Genomic DNA, 27,760 nt, shown 5'->3' with positions numbered 1-27,760 from the left:
TCCCTATCTCTAATTTATCTCACTGTGTACTCTCCCTATCTCTAATTTATCCCATTGTGTACTCTCCCTATCTTTAACTTATCCCACTGTGTACTCTCCCTATTCTTCTCGAGAGTAACAGAAGTATCAAGGCAATCACAAGTTTACATAACTGCGCTGCCTCAGGACTTATACATCACTCGGAAGTCACTGCCTCTTCCGCCACTGACTACACAGCCAACTTCCGCACTCGCCACCATTTTACTTCAGCAACGCATGCGTAGTAGAACGTCACCTATTGCCGTAGGGTGGTCCAAACAGAGCCATGCACATCCATAACGCGATATTTCATTTTGTATGGATATTTTCGTCCATTGCCAGCGTACATTCAAGTAAGTGTTTTCTTCAGTATACAATATCATTCCCAGACCTACTTTGTTGACAACGGCCACACGATTTGCATTGTTAAAGATACATACATCCAGTACTTTTCTTAAGAAAGATTTCTTTCTGTCAGATTTCTATTTATTCTTTGAGGTACCCTTTGTTGTGTTTTTTGTAATGTCCAAGCGGAAAGAAAATGTTTTGTGCAAGATGGCCGTTGGGGTAGCTACATGATGAAGCAGAACGCTGGTGGGTAAGCTGACGGTGTAGCGCTCGGCACAGCTGGGAAGGGCACTATGACCCTGTTTCCCGTATTGTCAAGTGTGAGCGTCACTGCGGCCACTTCATTACTTTACATTTTGGACACAATATCAGTTCCTGGAATTAAAATTCCTAATCGCAGTTTCTGAGATGTCGAATGCACTTTGTAATCTCAGCAACCTTGTGTTTCATTACAACCTCGTAAATCCGACCTAATCCTTGCTTTTATAACTGTAGATCACTTCGTGAAATGAATTGGGAATTACACAGCTTTCAGTCAAGGATTATGCACAAACATGACACGATTGCAGCGTTTTGGCTTTTTCTAAATTGTGAATTTTTGCTTTTCTTTGAATAAATATAGTTTTTTATGTAATTGGTTTCAAGCGCAGATGAGGGTTGAAAATGTGTTCTAATAATACTAATGCCCCTACTTGTGGTAAGCGGTGCTACTATTTTGTTTGAGACAATTCTCATTTTGAATAGGTATGAATGCACGCTAGGCTTTGATTGCATGTTGTTGATTTCATCGAGCAATGGAAAATGTGTAATAGTTTAGTTTAACTATTATATTTGTAGCAGAGCATGCTTTTCATAATGTCAGTTTTGCAATATGTAGGGTGAACATATCCATGTGGCTGATATTCACTTTGCTAGCTTTGGTATTCAGATCCAGACACAAACATCACACGCCTGTGTCTATCATGGTATTCAGATCCAGACACAAACATCACACGCCTGTGTCTATCATGGTATTCAGGTGCAGACACAAACATCACACGCCTGTGTCTATCATGGTATTCAGATCCAGACACAAACATCACACGCCTGTGTCTATCATGGTATTCAGGTGCAGACACAAACATCACACGCCTGAGTCTATCATGGTATTCAGATCCAGACACAAACATCACACGCCTGTGTCTATCATGGTATTCAGATGCAGACACAAACATCACACGCCTGTGTCTATCATGGTATTCAGATCCAGACACAAACACAAAACGCCTGTGTCTATCATGGTATTCAGATCCAGACACAAACATCACACGTATGTGTCTATCATGGTATTCAGGTGCAGACACAAACATCACACGTATGTGTCTATCATGGTATTCAGGTGCAGACACAAACATCACACGTCTGTGTCTATCATGGTATTCAGATCCAGACACAAACACAAAACGCCTGTGTCTATCATGATATTCAGGTGCAGACACAAACATCACACGCCTGTCTCGATCGTGGTATTCAAATCCAGACACAAAACACTTGTAATTATGCCACACATACATCACGTACAGATATAGGCCATCGGCTCATGAGGATGAGTGAGTGAGTATGGTTTTACTCCGCTTTTAGCAATAATTCAGTAATATCAAGGCGGGGTGCACCAAAAATTGGCTTCACAAATTATACCCATTCGGGGAATCGAACCTTGGTTTTTGGCGTGACGAGCGTACGCTACCCCACCGCCCTTCATCGGTCCACGGTACATTATCTGATACAGTCTTCAGCTCAACCCAGTACACATTATAACACTGCGTCGAGCTTGCAGATATCGCAATAATATAAGTTTCTGAACACCCATTTCATTGTGGATAAAGGGAACTAAATTTCTTAAAAATGTTTCGTTTGAGGAAGACATGAGTGTGTTAAATTTTCCCAGTGTTTGGTGGACATAATATTTATAATATAGTACATAATTGATAATAATACATCAGTACTACCAACTTTTGACTTGACTCTAAAATCTGAAGACATGTTCATTCCTCTTTTGTACTGGATTCCATAACAATCTGTACACATAGAGACAAAGTGCTGCAGTCAGCAAATGTACCACCAGGCCCCTGTCTCAAAGATTAACTGTAATGCTAAATACAGTGAAGCTAGGATGATCAATTCTGTCAAATCATTTGATTTTTCAACTTTGTATACCACTATCCCACTCGACAATCGTAGGGAAAAACTATTCCCTGAACCATGATGACAATTGGTCAAAAATGAAAGCAAATGCTGGAGTTCCTCATTGATAAATAAGACCTATGTAAACTTTTGGGGTAAGACATTGAGGCAAGAAGTGGGCATCCCCATCTCTTTCTGTATGCATATGAATAGGTATTTCCCGCTCATATTGACAACGTGTTTGTGACGGGGGCCACGGCTGAGGCAGAGTACGTTCACCTTCTCACGAACACTTGGTTTCATTCTGAGGTGATCGTGATTCATAAACACATGCCCGTGATATAATCGGTATCGTACAATCGACTTTTGTTACAGATATGGTTAGTGTTTTGACGCTTTTATGTAAATACCTCAAAATCACGAGGAAGTATTTATAGAATCGGGACACTTCCCGAGAGAACACTTGGATGGAGGGAAGTTTACATGCACTTAGCAGCAGGGATATACGCACTAGAGAGTCGTACTAGCAGCTCAGGAAGTGTGGCGGAGTCAGCTGACCAGGTACTGCTCCACAGAGTAGTATGTCAACAAACACATGACAGGATTTCAATTCGGTCCAGGGGTAGAGGGCATTTCAGGAGCATTCAGTGTGGTGTTTCTCCAAGGAACAGGGTAATTCAGGGGGAACTCAATAGTGTGTTACTTCAGGGGTAGAGGGCATTTCAGGAGCATTCAGTGTGGTGTTTCTCCAAGGAACAGGGTAATTCAGGGGGAACTCAATAGGGTGTTACTTCAGGGGTAGAGGGCATTTCAGGAGCATTCAGTGTGGTGTTTCTCCAAGGAACAGGGTAATTCAGGGGGAACTCAATAGTGTGTTACTTCAGGGGTAGAGGGCATTTCAGGAGCATTCAGTGTGGTGTTTCTCCAAGGAACAGGGTAATTAAGGGGGAACTCAATAGGGTGTTACTTCAGGGGTAGAGGGCATTTCAGGAGCATTCAGTGTGGTGTTTCTCCAAGGAAGAGGGTAATTCAGGGGAAGCTCAATAGGGTGTTACTTCAGGGGTAGATGGCATATAAGGAGCATTCAGTGTGGTGTTTCTCCAAGGAAGATGGTAATTCAGGGGAAACTCAATAGTGTGTTACTTCAGGGGTGGAGGGCATTTCAGGAGCATCCAGTGTGGTGTTTCTCCAAGAAGAGGGTAATTCAGGGGGAACTCAATAGGGCGTTACTTCAGGGGTAGAGGGCATTTCAGGAGCATTCAGTGAGGTGTTTCTCCAAGGAAGATGGTAATTCAGGGGAAACTCAATAGTGTGTTACTTCAGGGGTGGAGGGCATTTCAGGAGCATCCAGTGTGGTGTTTCTCCAAGAAGAGGGTAATTCAGGGGGAACTCAATAGGGTGTTACTTCAGGGGTAGAGGGCATTTCAGGAGCATTCAGTGTGGTCTTTCTCCAGGGAAGAGGGTAATTCAGGGGAAGCTGAATAGGGTGTTACTTCAGGAATAGATGGCATATCAGGAGCATTCAGTGTGGTGTTTCTCCAGGGAAGAGGGTAATTCAGGGGAAACTCAATAGTGTGTTACTTCAGGGGTAGAGGGCATTTCAGGAGCATTCAGTGTGGTGTTTCTCAAGGGAAGAGGGTAATTCAGGGGAAACTCAATAGGGTGTTACCTCAGGGTTAGAGGGCATTTCAGGAGCATTCAGTGTGGTGTTTCTCCAGGGAAGAGGGTAACTCGGGGAAGGGGGAATTCGTACAGGGGTAGAGGTTATTTCGGGAGGATCTCAATACGGTGTTTCTACGCTGTCGACACGAAGATGGTCAAAACCTACCAAGACGATTGGCTTCAGTGATCAGTTTGTCTCAGTGATGTTTAAGCCAACATTTAATAGCATTGAAGAAAGATCACAACAGATGTCACTAAAGTGTCTTTCATGAATTTTACCTTCGTGGGGTATCGAACCCAGGCCTTGAGCCATACAAATATAAACACCAGGTAACCGCTTGGTTCTAGGTCACTACATGTATGTTCAGCAAAACAAAAGTAAATGTTTACCTTTCAAGAACTTTATGTGAAATAACTGTGTCTTATTAACAATATTATTATTTATAAATATCTTTAAATTGGCAAAGGTCATGCTCGATTACGAGGTCCCTAGCACGACAGCGATTGTCGAAATACTGAATGATTTCTGTTGTCCTGTATCTACTGTTATTCATGCATTGATTCTATGCCCAGTACAAACATAACATCCAAGCATGAGAAATGTTATAGGAACATCATGTGTAGCGGCATGCAACTTGCCATGTATTGAAACTACATTGAGTAAAACATATTACTTTATCAGTTACCCCCAATTACAAAAATACAACACGGTTCGGTCTCTTGGCAACATTTTCGTGCAGAGTTACACATATGAGGGGAGTAATCTGCATATGAATGCCTTGTTAGTTCTTATCGTCATCAAGGCTAGATAAGACAGTCTTGATTTTTCAAATGCACTTCTCCTCTGTCAATCCCAACACAACATTTCTAACTGACAGTGTGTGCGAGGCGTCCAGTGACAGTGCAACCTATTGGGGTTCCATCATGGTTTAATAAACAAATAAATACATGAAGCAGCACCATTCCACTTCCTTGATATGTTTCCAAAGTACAAACATGCTTATGTATGAACACACGCAACAGATACCAACGTGTAGATACACTAGACATCCAGATGAAGGTAAACGGCTAGACAAACGCTTAGTCCCCGAAAATATATGATGTTGATAGAAACAAATAACCCCATTTAAATTGAAAAGGAGCCCCAGTGTGATGGGAGAAGCTGTTGAAAATCTAAACTTGCTTCATTTGGGGGCTTTGTTATTACAGAAAGGGCTGGGGTGAATTGAAATTAGGGTTCAGGGACTGTGAGACAGATCAGTAAACAGCTGAATGACTGGACTCTGGATATGAGATGACTGGCGTCACTTTTAGCAGACATTATGGATCAAACAAACTTATGATATACCCACAGAATCATGGAGTAAAGCTCTGTTTAACGACTGCTAAACTAACCTCCGATCAAACGCCTGTACTAACACAGTACTATTAAAAAGTGCTAACAATAGTGACGCACCAAACATAGGCTGGTTCCAGCGGCCATTGACGTATATTCCAATTAGCACGGGGAAGTTCAGTATAGTTTGAACAAACGTAAATCTGACAAAGTGCTGAGTAGAATTGCCTAACTCAACGAACTCTACAAAATATTGTTACAAACTTGGAACATGGAACGTTTAATAGGCTTCAACAAAGCATTTAGCTCTGAGCATAGATGTATATTGTGACATTATTAGTAAGTAATGGATTATATGTTAAAATGAAAAAGGTTACATTATTTATATATGAATGTAAAAGCATGTATAAGCACTTCTATTTAGTTTTCACGCCCAATTTGCCCTTTTCGCCCACTGGAACCTGTTTCGTCGGATAATCGATGCTGGTTATTCTCTGGCGTTGACGTTATTATATTTATGAGCGTTCAATTCGCTGCAGCCGAGCCCGAGGTGACAATGCATAATTTGACAGAATCTAGGACCGAAATGTTAGTCTATATATTCATTTGTAGTGTCAGGGCCATTGTTAAGAGTGTTAAGTTCTCTTAATGAGCACGCGTTAATTAAGAAGTGCGTTCCACAGTTTAAACGTAAGGGAGAAACAAGTTTCCATACCTTTCAGTCCTTCAGTTGATAAATTAGATCCATCTCTCATATGCTATTATCTGAACTTTGAGCTGCAATAAAGTTGACTAAGATATTCCGATACAAGACCGATATTCATTTCATAAAAGGTCTTCAATTTGAACTGGTATCTTCCTTGTTGAGAACTGGAACTTGTTTCGTTCTATGGTTTATCATGACCGGTGCCAAGAACCGCACCGCAAACTGTTCATAGCGCGGTAAATGCAGGTTGTTCTAATAAAAGAAATTGTTCTTTTGTGCCACTGTCCCAAATATGACAACACCAGTGGAAAATAGGCAGCGTCTTTATCTATATAGTTTTTCTACATACCTGGTATATTAAATTTCTTAAGCAAGATCATGGGATTTACGTTTTTGACAAAATCATCGATATGCATTTTCCACGAACAACCACTTTGAAGTGTTATACCCACGTGCTTGTGACTTTCTACTTCTTGAAGGGAAATATCGTTCACATATAAATTCGGTCTAAGACCGGGTCGGCTCAACGGTTAATGTTCGACGTTCAATCTTACCGGGATTGTATTCTATTTTCCATTCGTTCCAGTTTGAAATGTTAACCAAATCATTATTAATACCAAGCATAAATCCTGATTGTAAACTGTTATCTCTGAAGAATTTAAATACATATTTGAATATACATTTCTTAAAACATCTTTGATAAGCAACTTGAAAGGGCTACAGGTCTGTAATTTGAACAATCATATACACCACCCTCCCTTTAGAGTGGAGTAATTGATGCTTCTTTCCATGATAAAGGACACATTTTGTCTTTGGATAACAGGATATCACTAACTTCATTATCGCCATGACCGATTGACGATAATGGGTTATCAATTTTGCACGATTCGATTATCGGAAGGTCTGATTAATTCGAGTAGAATGCGTTTAGGACATTGACAATATCTAGAGTATAATCCTACATTCATAAGATACAAATGAGGGACAAAATACACTATCAGGTTGTGTTTTGACATACTTTTTTTTAACTAAGCGCCTTGGTTCCTTGTTCCTTTTTTATTCTTTATATTTTCTTCTACTTTGGATTCGTGAACCCTTTTGGTTTTTCTTACCGATGATATGACTGTGTTTCTATGTTGTCACAAAATAGTAGAATCTAACAATATCAAGAAAAATGTTGATGAAATACACGATATGATTATGGTTGATCAACGTCTCACCAGACGCCACACACCCAATACAGAAGGCATTTCTCATGAGAGCGCCTAGAACGATCTGGGGAAGGAGCTGAGCATAACAAAGGTCACGGCACACTGGGGTCCAGGGCTTCTGACTTCTGATCAGAAAGACTCCATGTTCATCATCTCTTGTGAGAATGTACGTCGTTTTGTGAGCGGTTGTAACAATGGATGAGCCGTGGGTTCGCCACTATCAGCCAGATACTCAACAACAGTCAAAGCAGTGGCATCATCTAACATCTCCTCCTATGACGTATACGTCTGTTCCGCCAGCTGGCAAGTTCATTGCTTCGCTTTTCTGGGATTACAAAAGAATCCTACTTGGGGACTACCTCCGCAAGGTCAGACCATTAATGACCAATAATATGCTAATATATTCAGGCAACTGTATGAGAATATCTAGACTAAACGTCGGGAAAACAGAACAAGGTGTGTTGTCATCTAGGCTTTGGTGCCTGAGCCTGAACTTATTGGACATTCTCCGTATTCACCAGGGCCTCGTTCCACAACGCAATCATAGCGCTCCCACACTGAACTTTCCAACTTGAAGAAAGCGCTGTCTGGCAAGCATTATGAAAATGATGATGACGTCATATCTGCTGTGGAGGACCTTTACACTACCAGGAGAAGCCACCAGTGGGATATAGACACTTCAGTATCGCCGGGAGAAGCCACCAGTGGGATATAGACACTTCAGTATCGCCGGGAGAAGCCACCAGTGGGATATAGACACTTCAGTATCGCCGGGAGAAGCCACCAGTGGGATATAGACACTTCAGTATCGCCGGGAGAAGCCACCAGTGGGATATAGACACTTCAGTATCGCCGGGAGAAGCCACCAGTGGGATATAGACACTTCAGTATCGCCGGGAGAAGCCACCAGTGGGATATAGACACTTCAGTATCGCCAGGAGAAGCCACCAGTGGGATATAGACACTTCAGTATCGCCGGGAGAAGTGTGTGGACCTATGAGGGTACTATAGGATGAGAAATAACTCCATCAACACAGTCCATCATAGTTAGGCCCAGAACCTTTCAGCCACCCATCTATGTGCTCGTTCTTGACAAGATTGATAAAAAATGAACTTTATAATGCATTATGATACTGAAATTGTCTTTACCAGTGTTTTTTGTGATTGGTCTGAAGCCTGAATCCAACTATCATATATGTTCAGCTGACATCAAACATAAGCATCGTTGGGATTAGTACAATCATATCTCAGGTATAAACTAAATAAATGCATATTAATAGAATGTATTATTCAAGTGAACAGTTTTTAATGGTACTTCATTTACATTCTTGCCAAGTAACTCATAACGAATTGAGTAATTTAAAGTAATTGACTACGATTGTAAGTAAACTAATGTGAAAATGAAATCCTTAAATTAATCAATAATTACCGTTTAGGAAATAATATCAGGATAAAAATGGGTGCAATGACATCCTGCAACTTGTGTCACAGACAAGTACCACAAACCATTGTGGATATTCTGACACGTTGCTGTGTAGGGAGCTCACGTAGCACTGCCCCGGGGGCTCACGCCGCCTTCCCATTTCCGACACCAAACTCCCACCCCAGGGTGACGTATACAGTGATAATGACTGTCCGCGGATCGCACGCTGCTCTCGTGTGTCCGTATGCTGTGACGGTATGCTCTATCGACTCGTGTAAAATGAAACTTTTAAACATTAGCTGATGTAGTAAAAACACGGGGTCATGGCAAGCAATGCATCGAACTTCTCTGTTTACGCTTCGTGACGCTTCAGTTCATATACTCGATAAACGCCTAGTTTTAGGTCAGATACAGTTGCTATAAACAACCTTGATTATCAGCAATTATTAGAATGCTTATTAAAGACTGAGTTTAAACATTTTCTCAACTTGAAGTGAGTTGAACATTACGAAATGAAAAATGCGGGTTACTCCTGAAGACGTCGCAATGCGTAACAATAGTCGGACTATCTTGACGTCATGACGTGGCTATAAAGTTTAAAATATGACATTGACGCAATCGAGAATTTACGGAAATACCTAGATACGTCAAAGTGTGTCTACGTGAAAGTGTGTCTACGTGAAAGTGTATCTACTTGAAAGTGTGTCTACGTGAAAGTGTGTCTACGTGAAAGTGTGTCTACGTGAAAGTGTGTCTACGTCAAAGTGTGTCTACGTCAAAGTGTGTCTACGTGAAAGTGCTTTATGAGTTTGATAAGAGACACTCATCTCCAGTGAATCAAACGGACATCATTGCATTGCAAGTTCTTTCTCAGCTGCCAAAAACGAAATGTTTGTATCTTTAGGCAGGAGTACTTACTTTAGACGAGAGATGGGGTTCAAAGGGGGCATTCTCTTCCACTTAGGACTTTGGTCACACGATGTCCACAAAACTGCGTCATATGTTTTACAAACAGGTGTAACAATATGGGCTCTAACAGGTGTGACAATATGGGCTCTAACAGGTGTGACATGGGGACATTCCTCACCGAGACTTCTGGCAATATGTGAAGTGGGATGGACAATGTCATGCCGCAGCTATGTCAAGTTCGGTAATGAGAATATGATAGATAAGGGACCGAGATCTGCGAGATTCTTTGTAGCAACAAAACCAGATTATTTTATTTAAACATATGAGCCAGATTTTTTAAGAAAAATGCACCTTGCAACAATACAGTTTTTGTGGTTGCTAATTTCATTTTTTCAACATTCTGAAGCATAATTATATTTATCAATACTTTTCGGGGATAATTTACTTTTTCCATAAAATCCCAGCAGCAACCTAACCGACATCTAACCGTAACCTAACCGTTATCTCTTCCCTCTCAGGGAGACACTCACACATATGAAATATCGAATCAGAAATCTTAAATGAAGTACCCCTTCATCCCCTTGTTCAAACAGCTTCGACAGTGGCAATATGTGCCAACATGCAGGCTAGTTGTTGGAAGTGTGTACTGTAGTTTGTTTCTTGTACACGAGCTCTGTGCAACTGACGTAATTTATTTCCAACTCGACAAGTATTGACTTCCGTCTCTTTGAGTACATGTTGCCGTCTTACACTGTATTTATATGACTGTTCTTTATGCTCGCCTACTGGCTGACTTCCGTTCATGTCTACTCTTTCCGGTTGCTGTTTTCTAGGTCACGAACGTCCCCCAAGACACAACTATGGGGGCACACACACAATTGTGTATACACGTTTTGTTCAGCACGAATCACAAATTGTACCCATGTGGGGAGTGAAACCCGGGTCTTCGGCGTGACGAGCGAACGCTTGAACCACTAAGCTACCCCTCCACCCTACCCCTCCATGGGCGGATACAGAGAGAGAGAGAGAGAGGGGGGGGGGGGGGGGGGGGGGGGGGGGGGGGGGATGCGCGCACCCCCCCTTTTTATTTCGAAAAAAATCTTTATTTCTGTATAAATTACCACCAAAGACAATAAATAGGTCTTAATTGTGCACCCCCCCCCCCCCCCCCCCCCCTTTTCAAAAAAGCTATATCCGCCCATGCCCTCCACCCTACCCCTCCACAAGGATCTATAACAAATATGACAAATTATATACAGTGAACTCAAGTTGGATTGACAACATGTACAAGTACCTTATCACGAATAGCAGCAATCAATAGCGCTCAACAACAACTTAGTGGCACATGTTTTTATATTTACAAAACACCTGAATTCTATTTTTTGCGAAAAATGTCAGCGTCCGATGTTTCTTTGTACTTAATGTCTCTGGCTTTTGTGGATGAAACATAGTTTGACAATGTGTATATTTTATTTTCAGTGTATGACGCAACCATGTTTACATGCAACCCAGTAGGGACATGACAAAAGAACGTGTAATGTGACAACTTGTTATACAAGTGACCAAACAAAGTATATGTGATACAGTTATGTTACTTTGCATGGGGCATAGGTATTATGGACGTACACGTGACACAAGCACGAGACAGGGACGTGACAGATATATACGCGCACGTTATAAAAGTATTTGTCTACGCGCATGCCACAACAACGGGTACGTGGACTTAGCATACTAACAGGCAGAAACCTGCACGTCGTAGACCCGTGGTAGATGTAGGAGACATCATGATGAGAGTATATGCACATGTGTGTCCCAGGGACGTTTAACCATATTCAAGTAGATGGACGATCAATGTAATCTGTTTACGATCTAAGGACAGAAATGACCTCAACATATATGTCCACAATCCCCTTGATGCACGACGGCAGAGTACTCATCCTTGTGCACCATTAATTGTTGTTTGGTCCTGATAGAATAATAATGGAAACAAACAAGAAATACAAACTGTAAATACGTCATACCTGACACTCTTAAAAAAAAGGCATATATACGATCGATAAAATTGATTTATTTAATGTTCAGCTTCTGATCATTTCTGGAGATACCCACAGGCGACCTTTGTTCATTCAGCTGGATTGTAACTCACACATTGTCGTCATGGTGCTTGTTTCAGTTCGACACGGACAAAATCTTATCTGGGCCCAAGTCCCGTCCCTGAGGAACTCTGTGTCCCGACTGGTGGGGATTGAGGGAGACCCTGATGAGTGGGTAGTTAGTGGCAAGGTTAAGATCAGGCACATCAGCGCGCCACATCTTGGATGGGAGTTTTCTGCTCTGGCTTTCGACTACACCACCCAAACCTTGATATGGAGCGAGGCCATGAACAAACGAATACAGAGCCTCGTTCTGAACGGCAGTACCGACACCTCAGACGTCTTCACGGGAACGTCTCCAGAGGTGTACGGCATGGCCGTGGATTGGCAGTCCGGTAACCTGTACTGGACGGACGCCCTGTATAACTGGATCATCATGGCGCCCCTACACGCAAGTGACAAGACCAGAACATACAAAATCATCATACAGACGGGCCTAGATTCCCCACATGGCATAGCCGTACATACAACAAGAGGGTGAGTCGACTTGAGTTCTAACCTGTAATATTCTCAGGTAGTTTACATACTAGTATTGAACGAGGGTGAGGCATGTAGGTTGACTCAACAATAAATAGTTTACCTACAGAAAGAGTCGGGACGGGGTTGCCTCAACACAGGATAGTTCACATATAGAAAGATGGTGAGTTGGGACGGAATTACCTCAACACAGGATAGTTCACATATAGAAAGATGGTGAATTGGGACGGAATTACCTCAACACAGGATAGTTCACATATAGAAAGATGGAGAGTTGGGACGGAATTACCTCAAAACAGGATAGTTCACATATAGAAAGATGGTGAATTGAGACGGAATTACTTCAACACAGAATAGTTCACATATAGAAAGATGGTAAGTTGGGACTGAATTACCTTAACATAGGATAGTCACATATAGAAAGATTATGAGTTGGGACTGAATTACCTTAACACAGGATAGTTCACATATAGAAAGATGGTGAATTGGGACTGAATTACCTCAATACAGGATAGTCACATATAGAAAGATGGTGAGTTGGGACTGAATTACCTCAATACAGGATAGTCACATATAGAAAGATGGTGAGTTGGGACGGAATTACCTCAACACAGGATAGTTCACATATAGAAAGATGCTGAGTTGGGACGGAATTACCTCAACACAGGATAGTTCACATATAGAAAGATGGTGAGTTGGGACTGAATCACCTCAATACAGGATAGTCACATATAGAAAGATGGTGAGTTGGGACTGAATTACCTCAATACAGGACAGTCATATATAGAAAGATGGTGAGTTGGGACCGAATTACCTTAACACAGGATAGTAACATGTAGAAGATGGTGAGTTGGGACGGAATTACCTCAACACAGGATAGTTCACATATAGAAAGATGGTGAGTTGGGACGGAATTACCTCAACACAGGATAGTTCACATATAGAAAGATGGTGAGTTGGGACGGAATTACCGTAACACAGGATAGTTCACATATAGAAAGATGGTGAGTTGGGACGGAAGTACCTCAATACAGGATAGTCACATATAGAAAGATGGTGAGTTGGGACGGAATTACCTCAACACAGGATAGTCACATATAGAAAGATGGTGAGTTGGGACTGAATTACCTTAACACAGGATAGTTCACATATAGAAAGATGGTGAATTGGGATGGAATAACCTGAACACCGGATAGTTCACATATAGAAAGATGGTGAGTTTGGACTGAATTACCTTAACATAGGATAGTCACATGTAGAAGATGGTGAGTCGGGGCGGAATTACCTCAACACAGGATAGTTCACATATAGAAAGATGGTGAGTTGGGACGGAATTATCTCAACACAGGATAGTTCACATATAGAAAGATGGTGAGTTGGGACGGAATTACCGCAACACATGATAGTTCACATATAGAAAGATGGTGATTTGGGACGGAAGTACCTCAACACAGGATAGTTCACATATAGAAAGATGGTGAGTTGAGACTGAATAACCTGAACACCGGATAGTTCACATATAGAAAGATGGTGAGTTTGGACTGAATTACCTTAACATAGGATAGTCACATGTAGAAGATGGTGAGTTGGGACGGAATTACCTCAACACAGGATAGTTCACACATAGAAAGATGGTGAGTTGGGACGGAATTATCTCAACACAGGATAGTTCACATATAGAAAGATGGTGAGTTGGGACGGAATTGCCCCCAACGCAGGATAGTTTACATATGGAAAGAGGGGGACTTTGAAGTCAACAATTTTAAAGAGCTTATTTTTCTCCAATTTCCCATCGTAGTTAATTAAGTACCTATAGCAAATTAAGTAGCCTGTAAATGATGGTACTGTTATTGTGCCTTACTGGTTAAGTAAGGAGACCTCAATCCTTGTACGTAGTTCTTGTAACATGTTATGCCGGGATGTCTTCAGATTACTTATATGGTCGGATTTCGGCGAGCGTCCGCGGATCGAGATGTCCGACCTGCTGGGAGCTGACCGCCACGTGTTGGTTGACCAGAGCCTGGAGCACCCCCGGGGCATCACTCTGGACGGAGACACGTTGTACTGGGTGGACAGTCAGAAGGACACAGTGGAGGCCGTCAACATTGACGGCACTGGACGGCGGATCGTCGTCGTAAATTCAGGGTCCAATTTCTTTGGCATTGCAGCCTATGGGGTATGTTTAAAGTTACTGACACTCTGGAGTTTAAGGTTGTACCGAAAATCCAACTCATGTCACTGGTGCTCCGTATCATTTCAGCAACAACCAATGATAAAAATGACATACTACACTCACTTATTCACTTTAAACATAATTCACAGGGCCACCATTGGCTCAGATTCGACTCGATCCGACCGTCTGTTATTGTTAAGTAGCACGAAATAAGGAGACACATCGTGATATGGTTGAAATAATGTTATCATCGGGGCTACACAACTGACTTTCCTCAACACAATCAGAACGTATTATCGGATGCCTGCTAATAATAGGTGCTTTGTCACCTATTTCACCATGTCATTTGTCTGTCTGGTGATGCTCGCCCACTGCTTATCATTGTTTCTATTGCTGTTTCAGAGCTACCTGTTTGTGACCGAACAAAGTAAAGGCCACCTTAAAATCGTAGACAAGAACGACGGTCAAAATAAAATCAGTTACCGCCTCGGCTACATCCCCTATGACATCATCATGTATACCAACTACACAACAGGGTCATCACGTACGTATATCACATCTACATCACAGTGTCATCACGTAGGTATATCTAATCTACACGACAGGGTATCACGTACGTATATCACATCTGTAAAACAAAGTTTCACGAACGTATGTCACATCTATACAACAGGGTATCACGTACGTATGTCACATCTATACAACAGTGTATCACGCATGTATATTACATCTATACAACAAGGTATCACGTACGTATGTCACATCTATACAACAGTGTATCACGCACGTATATCACATCTATAAAACAATGTTTCACGTACGCATGTCACATCTATACAACAGTGTATCACGTACGTATGTCACATCTATACAACAGTGTATCACGCATGTATATTACATCTATACAACAAGGTATCACGTACGTATGTCACATCTATACAACAAGGTATCACGTACGTATGTCACATCTATACAACAGTGTATCACGCACGTATATCACATCTATACAACAATGTTTCACGTACGCATGTCACATCTATACAACAGGGTATCACGTACGTATATCACATCTATACAACAGTGTATCACGTACGTATGTCACATCTATACAACAGTGTATCACGCATGTATATTACATCTATACAACAAGGTATCACGTACGTATGTCACATCTATACAACAAGGTATCACGTACGTATGTCACATCTATACAACAGTGTATCACGCACGTATATTACATCTATACAACAATGTTTCACGTACGCATGTCACATCTATACAACAGGGTATCACGTACGTATGTCACATCTATACAACAGTGTATCACGTACGTATGTCACATCTATACAACAGTGTATCACGCATGTATATTACATCTATACAACAAGGTATCACGTACGTATGTCACATCTATACAACAAGGTATCACGTACGTATGTCACATCTATACAACAGTGTATCACGCACGTATATCACATCTATAAAACAATGTTTCACGTACGCATGTCACATCTATACAACAGGGCATCACGTACGTATATCACATCTATACAACAATGTTTCACGTACGCATGTCACATCTATACAACAGTGTATCACGTACGTATATCACATCTGTAAAACAATGTTTCACGTACGCATGTCACATCTATACAACAGGGTATCACGTACGTATATCACATCTATACAACAATGTTTCACGTACGTATATCACACCTATAAAACAATGTGTCACGTACGTATATCGCAGCTATGCAACAATGTATCACGTACGTAAATCACTGCTATACAACATTGTTTCACGTACGTACATGTATATCACATCTATACAACCAGGCAACCATGTACTTTCATCACATCTAAACAGCTGCAACGGTACAATTTAGGGCTCTTCATCATGCGTCGACAAATTCCTGACGAGCTGATATCTACAGGAGTAGGAGCTGATTGTGACACTGTAATGTAACTGAGTATATCTATATATGAGTATATCGCAATGACCATTGGTCAACACACGAACATGACAGGATGGGAAAACAATTAACCATGTTTTTATCCTGTGTGCAGATAGGTGCGACACGTTGCAGTGTGACCAGTTCTGCGTGGACATGCCCGACCCCGGCGCCAGATGCATCTGCGGGGAGGGATTCAACATCACCGACGATGATCGCTCTTGTGAATGTGAGCGCCTTTCACTTTTCAAATACAATATCATACCCCAATTCGTGATCATAAATACATGAACACACATACAGTATTCATGATACAAATGGCTGTATGTACTGTTGGTTATTCAACAGAAGCACGGGTGGCCCAATGATCTAAGGCGCTACAATTCGTTGTGCGGAGTTGAGTCCCTCAGCTTTGCCAGGATCCGTTGATATAATGAAATCTTGCTTCGGTTATTATCTCTGGTATGTGAGCACCACGCCGGCGTGGGAAAGGTCGGTGTCACTGACGGCGTTCCTCCCACGTTAGACTAACATGCCGCGATATGGCTGAAATACAGCTCACAGTGATGCTAGATACAACTCACTCACTCACTGCTTCTAAGTACCGGCATCTATCATCTCACATTCTCAACCATCTTAGTGGACTTGACAGTTATGAATTTTATATTGTTCAAAGTTAACATCATTTCACGCCTGATATTGTTGGACGTGATCAAGGTGGACAACAAACGGCTTTTGTCGGCGACGTAACCTTTGCCTCATTCTTATCATTTCTTTCAGTGACGGAGGTGTTCGTTCAGCCCTCTCACATCTACGCTGTGCACGACGCCATCTGTCACTATCCCGCCAACGTGGCCGACATGTCGCTGCTAAACGTCACTCTAGACAAACAGTGCTTCCTGGATAAACGTCATGGATACCTGGCGTTAGCATTCGATGCGAGGGAAAACTTTCTCTATTATTCTGAAAACAATACAAAAACTATCAGCAGGATTAACCTTGAAGTGGGAGCCACAGCGGAGACGATAGCTGGTGGAACTGGGGTTGTATCAGGTGAGCTACAGCGGAGACGATAGTTGATGGAACTGGGGTGGTATCAGGTGAGCTACAGCGGAGACGATAGTTGATGGAACTGGGGTTGTTATCAGGACTCTAGGCCTCTGCCTGGACTGGGTGAGTGGTGTACTGAGTATACAGTATAGTACAGTGGCTGTGTATGCTCTACGCCTCTGTCTGGACTGGGTGAATGATGTACTGAGTATACAGTATAGTACAGTGGTTGTGTATGCTCTAGGAAACTCTGGACTGGGTGAGTGGTGTACGGACTATACAGTATAGTACAGTGGCTGTGTACGCTCTAGGCCTCTGCCTGGACTGGGTGAGTGGTGTACTGAGTATACAGTATAGAACAGTGGCTGTGTATGCTCTAGGCCTCTGTCTGGACTGGGTGAGTGGTGTACTGAGTATACAGTATAGTACAGTGGCTGTGTATGCCCTAGGAAACTCTGGACTGGGTGAGTGGTGTACTGAGTATACAGTATAGTACAGTGGATGTGTATGCTCTAGGAAACTCTGGACTGGGTGAGTTGTGTACTGACTATACAGTATAGTACAGTGGATGTGTATGCTCTAGGCCTCTGCCTGGACTGGGTGAGTGGTGTACTGAGTATACAGTATAGTACAGTGGCTGTGTATGCTCTACGCCTCTGTCTGGACTGGGTGAATGATGTACTGAGTATACAGTATAGTACAGTGGTTGTGTATGCTCTAGGAAACTCTGGACTGGGTGAGTGGTGTACGGACTATACAGTATAGTACAGTGGCTGTGTACGCTCTAGGCCTCTGCCTGGACTGGGTGAGTGGTGTACTGAGTATACAGTATAGAACAGTGGCTGTGTATGCTCTAGGCCTCTGTCTGGACTGGGTGAGTGGTGTACTGAGTATACAGTATAGTACAGTGGCTGTGTATGCCCTAGGAAACTCTGGACTGGGTGAGTGGTGTACTGAGTATACAGTATAGTACAGTGGATGTGTATGCTCTAGGAAACTCTGGACTGGGTGAGTTGTGTACTGACTATACAGTATAGTACAGTGGATGTGTATGCTCTAGGCCTCTGCCTGGACTGGGTGAGTGGTGTACTGAGTATACAGTATAGTACAGTGGCTGTGTATGCTCTAGGAAACTCTGGACTGGGTGAGTGGTGTACTGAGTATACAGTATAGTACAGTGGCTGTGTATGTTCTAGGCCTCTGCCTGGACTGGGTGAGTGGCAACCTCTACTGGACCGACTCTAGCAACCAGCTGATTAAAGTGGCCAGCCGGCACGGCACCTTCCAGAGAGACCTCATCACCACCAACCTTGACAACCCCCTCGGGATCGCTGTACACCCGGGACGCGGGTATGTGATGCTACCCATAACTCTCGCTCTTGTAGATACAGTCGCTTAGTATATGCTGTTATAAAAAACGTAACTCAATTCGAAGAAGCCTCAGAGAACCAGTTTAACCATTTTTCCGAACAATCGATTCCTTACCTTTGCTTGGAAATATAACGTTGCAGAAATAGTGCATGTTGACCATAGAGCCCCTGTGATCATGTTCCAGTCGCCTGTACTTCACGGACCCCGGAGATACGCCCAAAGTGGAAACAGCCTACACTGACGGCAGCGACAGGCGGGCCATTCTCGACCACGACCTCGGCTCCCCCAACCACCTCTACATTGACTACACCAATGACATGTCAGTACTGCTGGCCACATCGTATGGAACACGGAGTAACACATCAGCAGAATAGGAAACAGATATAAGACAGACACGTATAAGAGGAAAAATATAACATTTGAAATATAAGCAACATTTGTCCCCGAATGTTAAGCAATGTTCTTTATTAAATCTGGCTTTTATACCTTTCTTCACCTGGCTGTAAAATACCTTTGGGTCTCTGACGAGCAAGGACAGTACTATTTGTTGATCGACAATAAACATAAGGTCGAGTGGGGATCCGAGACAAAGGTGCTCTAATCTGGTGCTACCCTTGCGTTGCAGCATGTACTGGAGCGACTCAATCAAGAACCATGTGAGGAGCTACAATCTCAAGACAGAGCGGCTGACCATCATCTTCAACCTGGACAACAGCGGCTTCTACGGCATCAGCATCTTCCAGGTGACAAGCACATCTCGCACAGACACACCCGATAACTCACATCTCACACATACATACACGACAACTCAACCCCTCACAGATACACCCGACAACTCACACAGACACACCCGACAACTCACACAGACACACCCGACAACTCACACAGACACACCCGGCAACTCACATACCACACAGACACACCTTATAACTCACATCTCACACACACGCAGACAAGCCCATCTCACACAAACAAAAGTGACAACCACATACCACACAGACACACCGGACAACTCACACAGACACACCCGACAACTCACATACCACACAGACAAACCTAATAACTCACATCCCACACAGACACAGACTGTGAAGATCCGGGCGGGAAGGTCTTCAGCAACCTATGTTTGCCGTAAGAGGAGACTATATTTGTCGTGAGAGGCGACTAACGGGAGGGGCTGGTAATCCTCGCTGGTTTGGTTGATGCATGTCAGCGTATCCAAATTGAGTAGATCGATGCTCATGATGTAAATCAATGGATTGTTTGGTCCAGACTCGGTTATTTACAGACCGCTGTATATTATTGCTGAGTGCGGCGTTAAATAACAAACTAACACACAGACACGAGTGACAACCACATCTCACACAGACACAAGTGATAACCACATCTCACACAGACACAATGACAACCTAATCTCACACAGACACAAGTGATAACCACATCTCACACAGACACAAAGGATAACCACATCTCATACAGACACAAGTGACAACCACATCTCACACAGACACAAGTGATAACCACATCTCTCACAGACACAATCACAACCTCATCTCACACAGACACAAGTGATAACCACATCTCACACAGACACAAGTGATAACCACATCTCACACAGACACAAGTGACAACCACATCTCACACAGACACAAGTGATAACCACATCTCACACAGACACAAGTGATAACCACATCTCTCACAGACACAAGTGATAACTACATCTCACACAGACACAAATGATAACCACATCTCACACAGACACAAGTGATAACTACATCTCACACAGACACAAGTGATAACCACATCTCACACAGACACAAGTGACAACCACATCTCACACAGACACAAGTGATAACCTCATCTCACACAGACACAAGTGATAACCACATCTCACACAGACACAAGTGATAACCACATCTCACACAGACACAAGTGATAACTACATCTCACACAGACACAAGTGATAACCACATCTCACACAGACACAAGTGACAACCACATCTCTCACAGACACAAGTGATAACTACATCTCACACAGACACAAGTGATAACCACATCTCTCACAGACACAAGTGATAACTACATCTCACACAGACACAAGTGATAACTACATCTCAAAAAGACACAAATGATAACCACATCTCACACAGACACAAGTGATAACTACATCTCAAAAAGACACAAATGATAACCACATCTCACACAGACACAAGTGATAACTACATCTCACACAGACACAAGTGATAACTACATCTCAAAAAGACACAAATGATAACCACATCTCACACAGACACAAGTGATAACTACATCTCACACAGACACAAGTGATAACTACATCTCAAACAGACACAAATGATAACCACATCTCACACAGACACAAGTGATAACTACATCTCACACAGACACAAGTGATAACTACATCTCACACAGACACAAGTGACAACCACATCTCACACATGCACAAGTGATAACCACATCTCACACAGACACAAGTGACAACCACATCTCACACATGCACAAGTGATAACCACATCTCACACAGACACAATGACAACCTCATCTCACACAGACACAAGTGATAACCACATCTCACACAGACACAAGTGACAACCACATCTCACACATGCACAAGTGATAACCACATCTCACACAGACACAATGACAACCTCATCTCACACAGACACAAGTGATAACCACATCTCACACAGACACAAGTGACAACCACATCTCACACAGACACAAAGGATAACTACATCTCACACAGACACAAGTGATAACCACATCTCTCACAGACACACGTCTGACACAGGAACACAGGGCTACCTACCACACGTCTGACACAGGCACACAGGGCTACCTACAACACGTCTGACACAGGCACACAGGGATACCTACCACATGTCTGACACAGACACACAGGGCTACCTACTACACGTCTGACACAGACACACAGGGCTACCTACCACACGTCTGACACAGGCACACAGGGCTACCTACCACATGTCTGACACAGACACACAGGGCTACCTACCACATGTCTGACACAGGCACACAGGGCTACCTACCACACGTCTGACACAGGCACACAGGGCTACCTACAACACGTCTGACACAGGCACACAGGGATACCTACCACACGTCTGACACAGGCACACAGGGCTACCTACTACACGTCTGACACAGGCACACAGGGATACCTACCACACGTCTGACATAGACAACTCTAGAGACTGTTACACGAGGAACTGCAGTGTTCTCAATGACACGTGTCGGCCGTAAATATATAATCAAAAGATCATTTTGAATTTAATTACGAAACTGATTAACGATATGAGAGACACCTGACCAGTCCAGTGACATCCTGCCAGCTTGTTGTCCGGTGACGGTATCGTGCATCATTCAAACCACAAACCTTCTACCTGCTGTCCATGGATTGATCAGTGAACGTTTGTTTATGCGCCTCTTCAGGACATCATCTTGTGGACCGACAGGAACGACATGAACGGTATCCACATGGCCAGACTCGACAAGGAGGAGAAGATCCGCGGCATCCTACACCCCCATTACGGCATCGCTCAAGACCTCGTCACCTTCGACATTCACAACCAGCCTCCCTATAACAGTAAGCGGTCTTTCTCTGGCACCCATCTATTGTCTCGTTCCAGATGCTGTAACACGAGCCACGTGTGAAACTGAGGCATTGTCTCTGTTATCAGGGTCATCAGTAACTGTTTTATGAACAACATCAAACTTGACTTTTCAATAAAATAAACATGGTACTTGGTCAATTTGATTGAAACTTGCTGGTTCTGCCAATTTTCCTAATATGAATCTGTAACAAGAAACAGAAGCGGTTCAGAAGAAGGATCTCTAGCTAAGATAGACACAATGCTATTAGACAGCGGTTGTGTTAGGATAGTTATATTAACGTGTGATATAATCTATTGTGGGGTTAAGACATTCTGTGACTCATTATAGAGAAAATAAGCAAAGGACTCTAACCTTCCCTGTTGCAGGCAGCTGTCGGGAGGGTGCCAACCCGTGCAGCCAGCTGTGTCTGAGTGGGGCTGAAGACGCGACCTGGTGCACGTGCGGTCTGGGATATCACCTGGCAGAGGATGACGTCACCTGCATATCAAGTAATGCAAAAGATTTTCCTTCAAAGGAATAATAGTTAAACATTCCAAATAAAGAGCTGTTCATGTAAAGCAGAACGGAAAGTTTGAACGCATTTTTATTGAGATACCCATGTTAATACCCAGGACAATGAGGTGTTAACCCTGCCTCACTAAGTCTGCTTATTTATTTTAGTTCTAGCGATATCAGATTAAGATTGAACATAAACTATGTATCACATTTGCAAGAATATTTCGAAATCTCTATCATGTTGCCTGTTATTCTGACATTAAAGAGAAGCTCAAGTATCATTCTAATGTTGCCATGGTGTTCTAACATCCCTGCCGTGTAACGACATGGAAAGCCAGTGATATCAAAACAAATCCTAAATGCTACATTATGTCCAACAACCCTCCAAACACCTTGACACAATAGCCTGATGTGTGAAATAATGACATTTCCTAGAAACTGTGTGTCATGACATCCCGACACATAAGCTGCATGTCACAACAGCATCACATGTCATGGAAGATTGATGTCATGACATCCTCACGTCATGCAATGATGTCCTCCCATGACCTCGAAACGATTGGTCATGAAATCATCACATGATCTAGAAACTGTGTCATGAAATCATCACATGATCTAGAAACTGTGTCATGAAATCATCACATGATCTAGAAACTGTGTCATGAAATCATCACATGATCTAGAAACTGTGTCATGAAATCATCACATGATCTAGAAACTGTGTCATGAAATCATCACATGATCTAGAAACTGTGTCATGAAATCATCACATGATCTAGAAACTGTGTCATGAAATCATCACATGATCTAGAAACTGTGTCATGAAATCCTCACATGATCTAGAAACTGTGTCATGAAATCCTCACATATCGTAAAAGCTGCATGACAACATGTCATGTCCTACAAGCTCTGTCATGACATTCCGACTTGTCCTTCTATATGTTGTCACGACATCTCCACATTTCTAGAAGCTGCATATCATGACATCCCGACATGTTCACGAGGCCTCATGTCATAAGAAACCAACATGTCCTAGAATCTGTCATGTTTCCTAGGTATATCAGAGAACAACTTCCTATTGGTGACCGACGCCTACCAGAGACAGGTTTTCCAGGTGAGCTCCAGCAACGGGGTGGTCCACGCCATTCGCCATTCCACCAGGCACTCGCCCATCGCCATTGGCTTCGACCCCATCAAGATGCGCCTGTACTGGTCTGACAACACAGTCCGCATCATCAAGGGATCCAACCTGGACGGAGACTTCGCCGAGATCGTCGTTGGGATGGATGAAGGTAGGGTGATGACGAAAATACATCTGACATCTGGGCAGACCACCCAGAGTTTGACTATACATATCCTCTCCGGTTCTAGAAACTGCCGCAGTATAAATTACTGTTATCACCGCCATGACATCATGTTTGGTATACAGTGTACCTCGTTTGATTTAAACTTGTTCTCAAGGGTTATAATTGAATTGAATTTGTTTCAAATTTAGTAAAATACGTACAATTTAGGAATTGGCATAGGGTTCCAACTTCGGAGGAGTTTTCAGTATCTAAATAATAACAATATTATATAAATAAAAACATAACCGCAGTTACTTGTTGGAATACCGTATCGTCAACACAGACGTATCTTTCTGACCGCTGACGACGTGTTGCAGGTGCGGTGGTGGACGGCCTGGCTGTAGACCACATAAATAAACTTCTATACTTCACCGATGCCGGACATGACCTGATCGGAGTTGTCTCCCTTACCAACTACACACACCGCAAAATTCTAATAACTGAGGCTGTGGACGAGCCGAGGGCAATTGCTTTGCTTCCTCTGGAGGGGTCAGTACCTACAGTTCCACTTCAACTTCTGTTTTTGTTTTTGTTTTTTGTTTTTCCTTTGAAGTGTTCAGCTAACAGAAAAAAACAACAACATTGGAGTACCAGATCTTACTCCAATTATATTGATTTATGCCAATTCTTAAAAATAAATAAAATAATACCGTGACGAGATTTGACCAAAATCTAGCGTTCCCGCGATCTCGCATTCTCTAGTTTTTGGTACATAGCACTTTTTGTCAAAAGTCGACAATGCGAGATCGCGAGAACGCGAGAACGCGAGATTTTGGTCATTTGGACATGATGTTAAATCTCGCAATCTCGACTTGTCAAATTAGGCCACAAAAACACGAAATCGCGGGAACGCGAGAATGCGACATTTCATTTTCTCGCGATCTCGTGACCAAAGTCCCCAAGGGTTTCTGTCCTACACCCGTCTGGGGATACCCAATGTCGATGGCTTGACCATTACCCTTCTACTTGCAGGACATTCTACTGGACAGATTGGGGTAAAGAGCCCCGGATTGAGCGGGCATCCATGGATGGGTCAGACCGCACCAAGTTTGTCATACTGGACAAGAACTCCTGGCCGAATGGTCTCGCAGTGGACGGAAAGAGTAGGTCCTAAGGATCAACATTTACATAGATTGAACTTGTAAACCTCATTTTCCTTGAAGGGGACGTTGTCGAATGGAGTACTTCTTTAGGAACCTATCTTTATGAATACTGAAATATACCCTGACCTAAAACGGACACACGTACCCCAGATAGGCAACGAACGGTACATGGAGCAGAACGCGACTACAGCACAAGGCACGACATCAGATCCTTTGCAGACTTGTTGTCTAGTCTTCCTGACAGGTTTCGCTCAATGATAAAATGGACCCGACCAGTCGTGTTAAGAATACATTGCCAAGGTATGGCACTTTCGAGTATTCCGGTTCAGGTTCGGTTACATTATGGATGAAGTTACCTTAGGGACATATCTGCTGTATTCCATACAACACGGATCCATTAAGTGAGTGAGTGAGTTAAAATTTTGCATCGCGTCGGCAGTATTGCAGCCATATTGCGATGAAAACAAGTGAATTATCATGAAATACCTGTCGACTAAGAAAAGTGAAACAGTAAGGCAAGTGTCCCTGTTAAAGTATAAAACAAACCAGACTAATAAGGAAACTCTCAGTATGATCACGTATGGTATAGAGATAAGTTTATGTATGATACAAAAGACTTTCTGACACAAATTCCAGCTCCACTATTTACAACTGAGATGAATCTTCTGATGGACACTGCTTAACTTTGCAATAGGTCGACGCCTGTTTTGGGTGGACGCACAGTATAACACAGTGTCCATGATCTTCCTGAATGGCACCGGACAACGCGTTATGCTTAAAGAGGACGTGGCACACTATTTTGGAATCGCCATCATGGGCGACTACCTTTACCTCACAGACTGGAAGAAAACGTGAGTAGTCTTCCCTGTCATTGACCAACTTGCAGTGCTGTACTTCACGATCTAGTGACTATTTAATTCTATTTCCAGTTGTCCTATCTAATAGTTAGCGAACTAATTACAACTGTTTACTAACAACTGTGAACTTACAGTTACATATCCCGGATGCACAAGGACGGCGGTGCCTTGGAGGAGTTTGGCACAGATTCCTTCACCAAACTGTACGGCATCTATGGCTTCAACAGGACGGAGGTTGTCCTAGGTGAGACTCCTGGCAACATGCCAACTTTCAAACTTTAAGTGGTTAGCGAGAGGTTACAATGTGTGTACTGTGGTGGTTTGCGAGAGGTTACTATGTGTGTACTGTGGTGGTTAGCGAGAGGTTACTATATGTGTACTGTGGTGGTTAGCGTGAGGTTACTATGTGTGTACTGTGGTGGTTTGCGAGAGGTTACTATGTGTGAACTGTGGTGGTTAGCGAGAGGGTGCTATGTGTGCACTGTGGTGGTTAGCGAGAGGTTACTATGTGTGTACTGTGGTGGTTAGCGAGAGGTTACTATGTGTGTACTGTGGTGGTTTGCGAGAGGTTACTATGTGTGTACTGTGGTGGTTAGCGAGAGGTTACTATGTGTGTACTGTGGTGGTTGGCGAGAGGTTACCATGTGTGTACTGTGGTGGTTAGCGAGAGGTTACTATGTGTGTACTGTGGTGGTTTGCGAGAGGTTACTATGTGTGTACTGTGGTGGTTAGCGAGAGGTTACTACGTGTGTACTGTGGTGGTTAGCGAGAGGTTACTATGTGTGTACTGTGGTGGTTAGCGAGAGGTTACTATGTGTGTACTGTGGTGGTTAGCGAGAGGTTACTACGTGTGTACTGTGGTGGTTAGCGAGAGGTTACTATGTGTGTACTGTGGTGGTTTGCGAGAGGTTACTACGTGTGTACTGTGGTGGTTAGCGAGAGGTTACTATGTGTGTACTGTGGTGGTTAGCGAGAGGTTACTATGTGTGTACTGTGGTGGTTAGCGTGAGGTTACTATGTGTGTACTGTGGTGGTTTGCGAGAGGTTACTATGTGTGAACTGTGGTGGTTAGCGAGAGGGTGCTATGTGTGCACTGTGGTGGTTAGCGAGAGGTTACTATATGTGTACTGTGGTGGTTTGCGAGAGGTTACTATGTGTGTACTGTGGTGGTTAGCGAGAGGTTACTATGTGTGTTCAGTGGTGGTTTGCGAGAGGTTACTATGTGTGTACTGTGGTGGTTAGCGAGAGGTTACTATGTGTGTACTGTGGTGGTTGGCGAGAGGTTACCATGTGTGTACTGTGGTGGTTAGCGAGAGGTTACTATGTGTGTACTGTGGTGGTTTGCGAGAGGTTACT

At 43.0% G+C, this 27,760-nt stretch overlaps 1 protein-coding gene across 1 annotated transcript in view; it reads left to right on the top strand.

Annotated features, from left to right (window-relative positions):
• The first annotated feature begins 223 nt into the window (after positions 1–223).
• The window catches only part of LOC124125989 (low-density lipoprotein receptor-related protein 4-like), a 37,169-nt gene continuing 9,632 nt past the window's right edge, over positions 224–27,760 (top strand). The window contains exons 1-16 of the mRNA XM_046489412.2: positions 224–371; positions 11,950–12,406; positions 14,336–14,582; positions 14,982–15,123; positions 16,647–16,760; positions 17,312–17,584; positions 18,778–18,931; positions 19,137–19,271; positions 19,578–19,695; positions 22,421–22,574; positions 22,969–23,091; positions 24,154–24,390; positions 24,762–24,933; positions 25,417–25,547; positions 26,242–26,398; positions 26,539–26,648. Coding sequence (XP_046345368.2) covers positions 305–371; positions 11,950–12,406; positions 14,336–14,582; positions 14,982–15,123; positions 16,647–16,760; positions 17,312–17,584; positions 18,778–18,931; positions 19,137–19,271; positions 19,578–19,695; positions 22,421–22,574; positions 22,969–23,091; positions 24,154–24,390; positions 24,762–24,933; positions 25,417–25,547; positions 26,242–26,398; positions 26,539–26,648 — 2,791 coding nt within the window. The 5' untranslated portion in view covers positions 224–304. The remainder of the gene's footprint in view (positions 372–11,949; positions 12,407–14,335; positions 14,583–14,981; positions 15,124–16,646; positions 16,761–17,311; positions 17,585–18,777; positions 18,932–19,136; positions 19,272–19,577; positions 19,696–22,420; positions 22,575–22,968; positions 23,092–24,153; positions 24,391–24,761; positions 24,934–25,416; positions 25,548–26,241; positions 26,399–26,538; positions 26,649–27,760) is intronic.

The sequence above is a fragment of the Haliotis rufescens genome, unplaced genomic scaffold (genome assembly GCF_023055435.1).
Source record: "Haliotis rufescens isolate VD_foot unplaced genomic scaffold, xgHalRufe1.0.p SCAF_9, whole genome shotgun sequence".
Lineage (NCBI taxonomy): Eukaryota > Metazoa > Mollusca > Gastropoda > Lepetellida > Haliotidae > Haliotis > Haliotis rufescens.
Note: the sequence above shows the minus strand (reverse complement) of the source record. Positions and strands in the feature narration are given on the sequence as shown.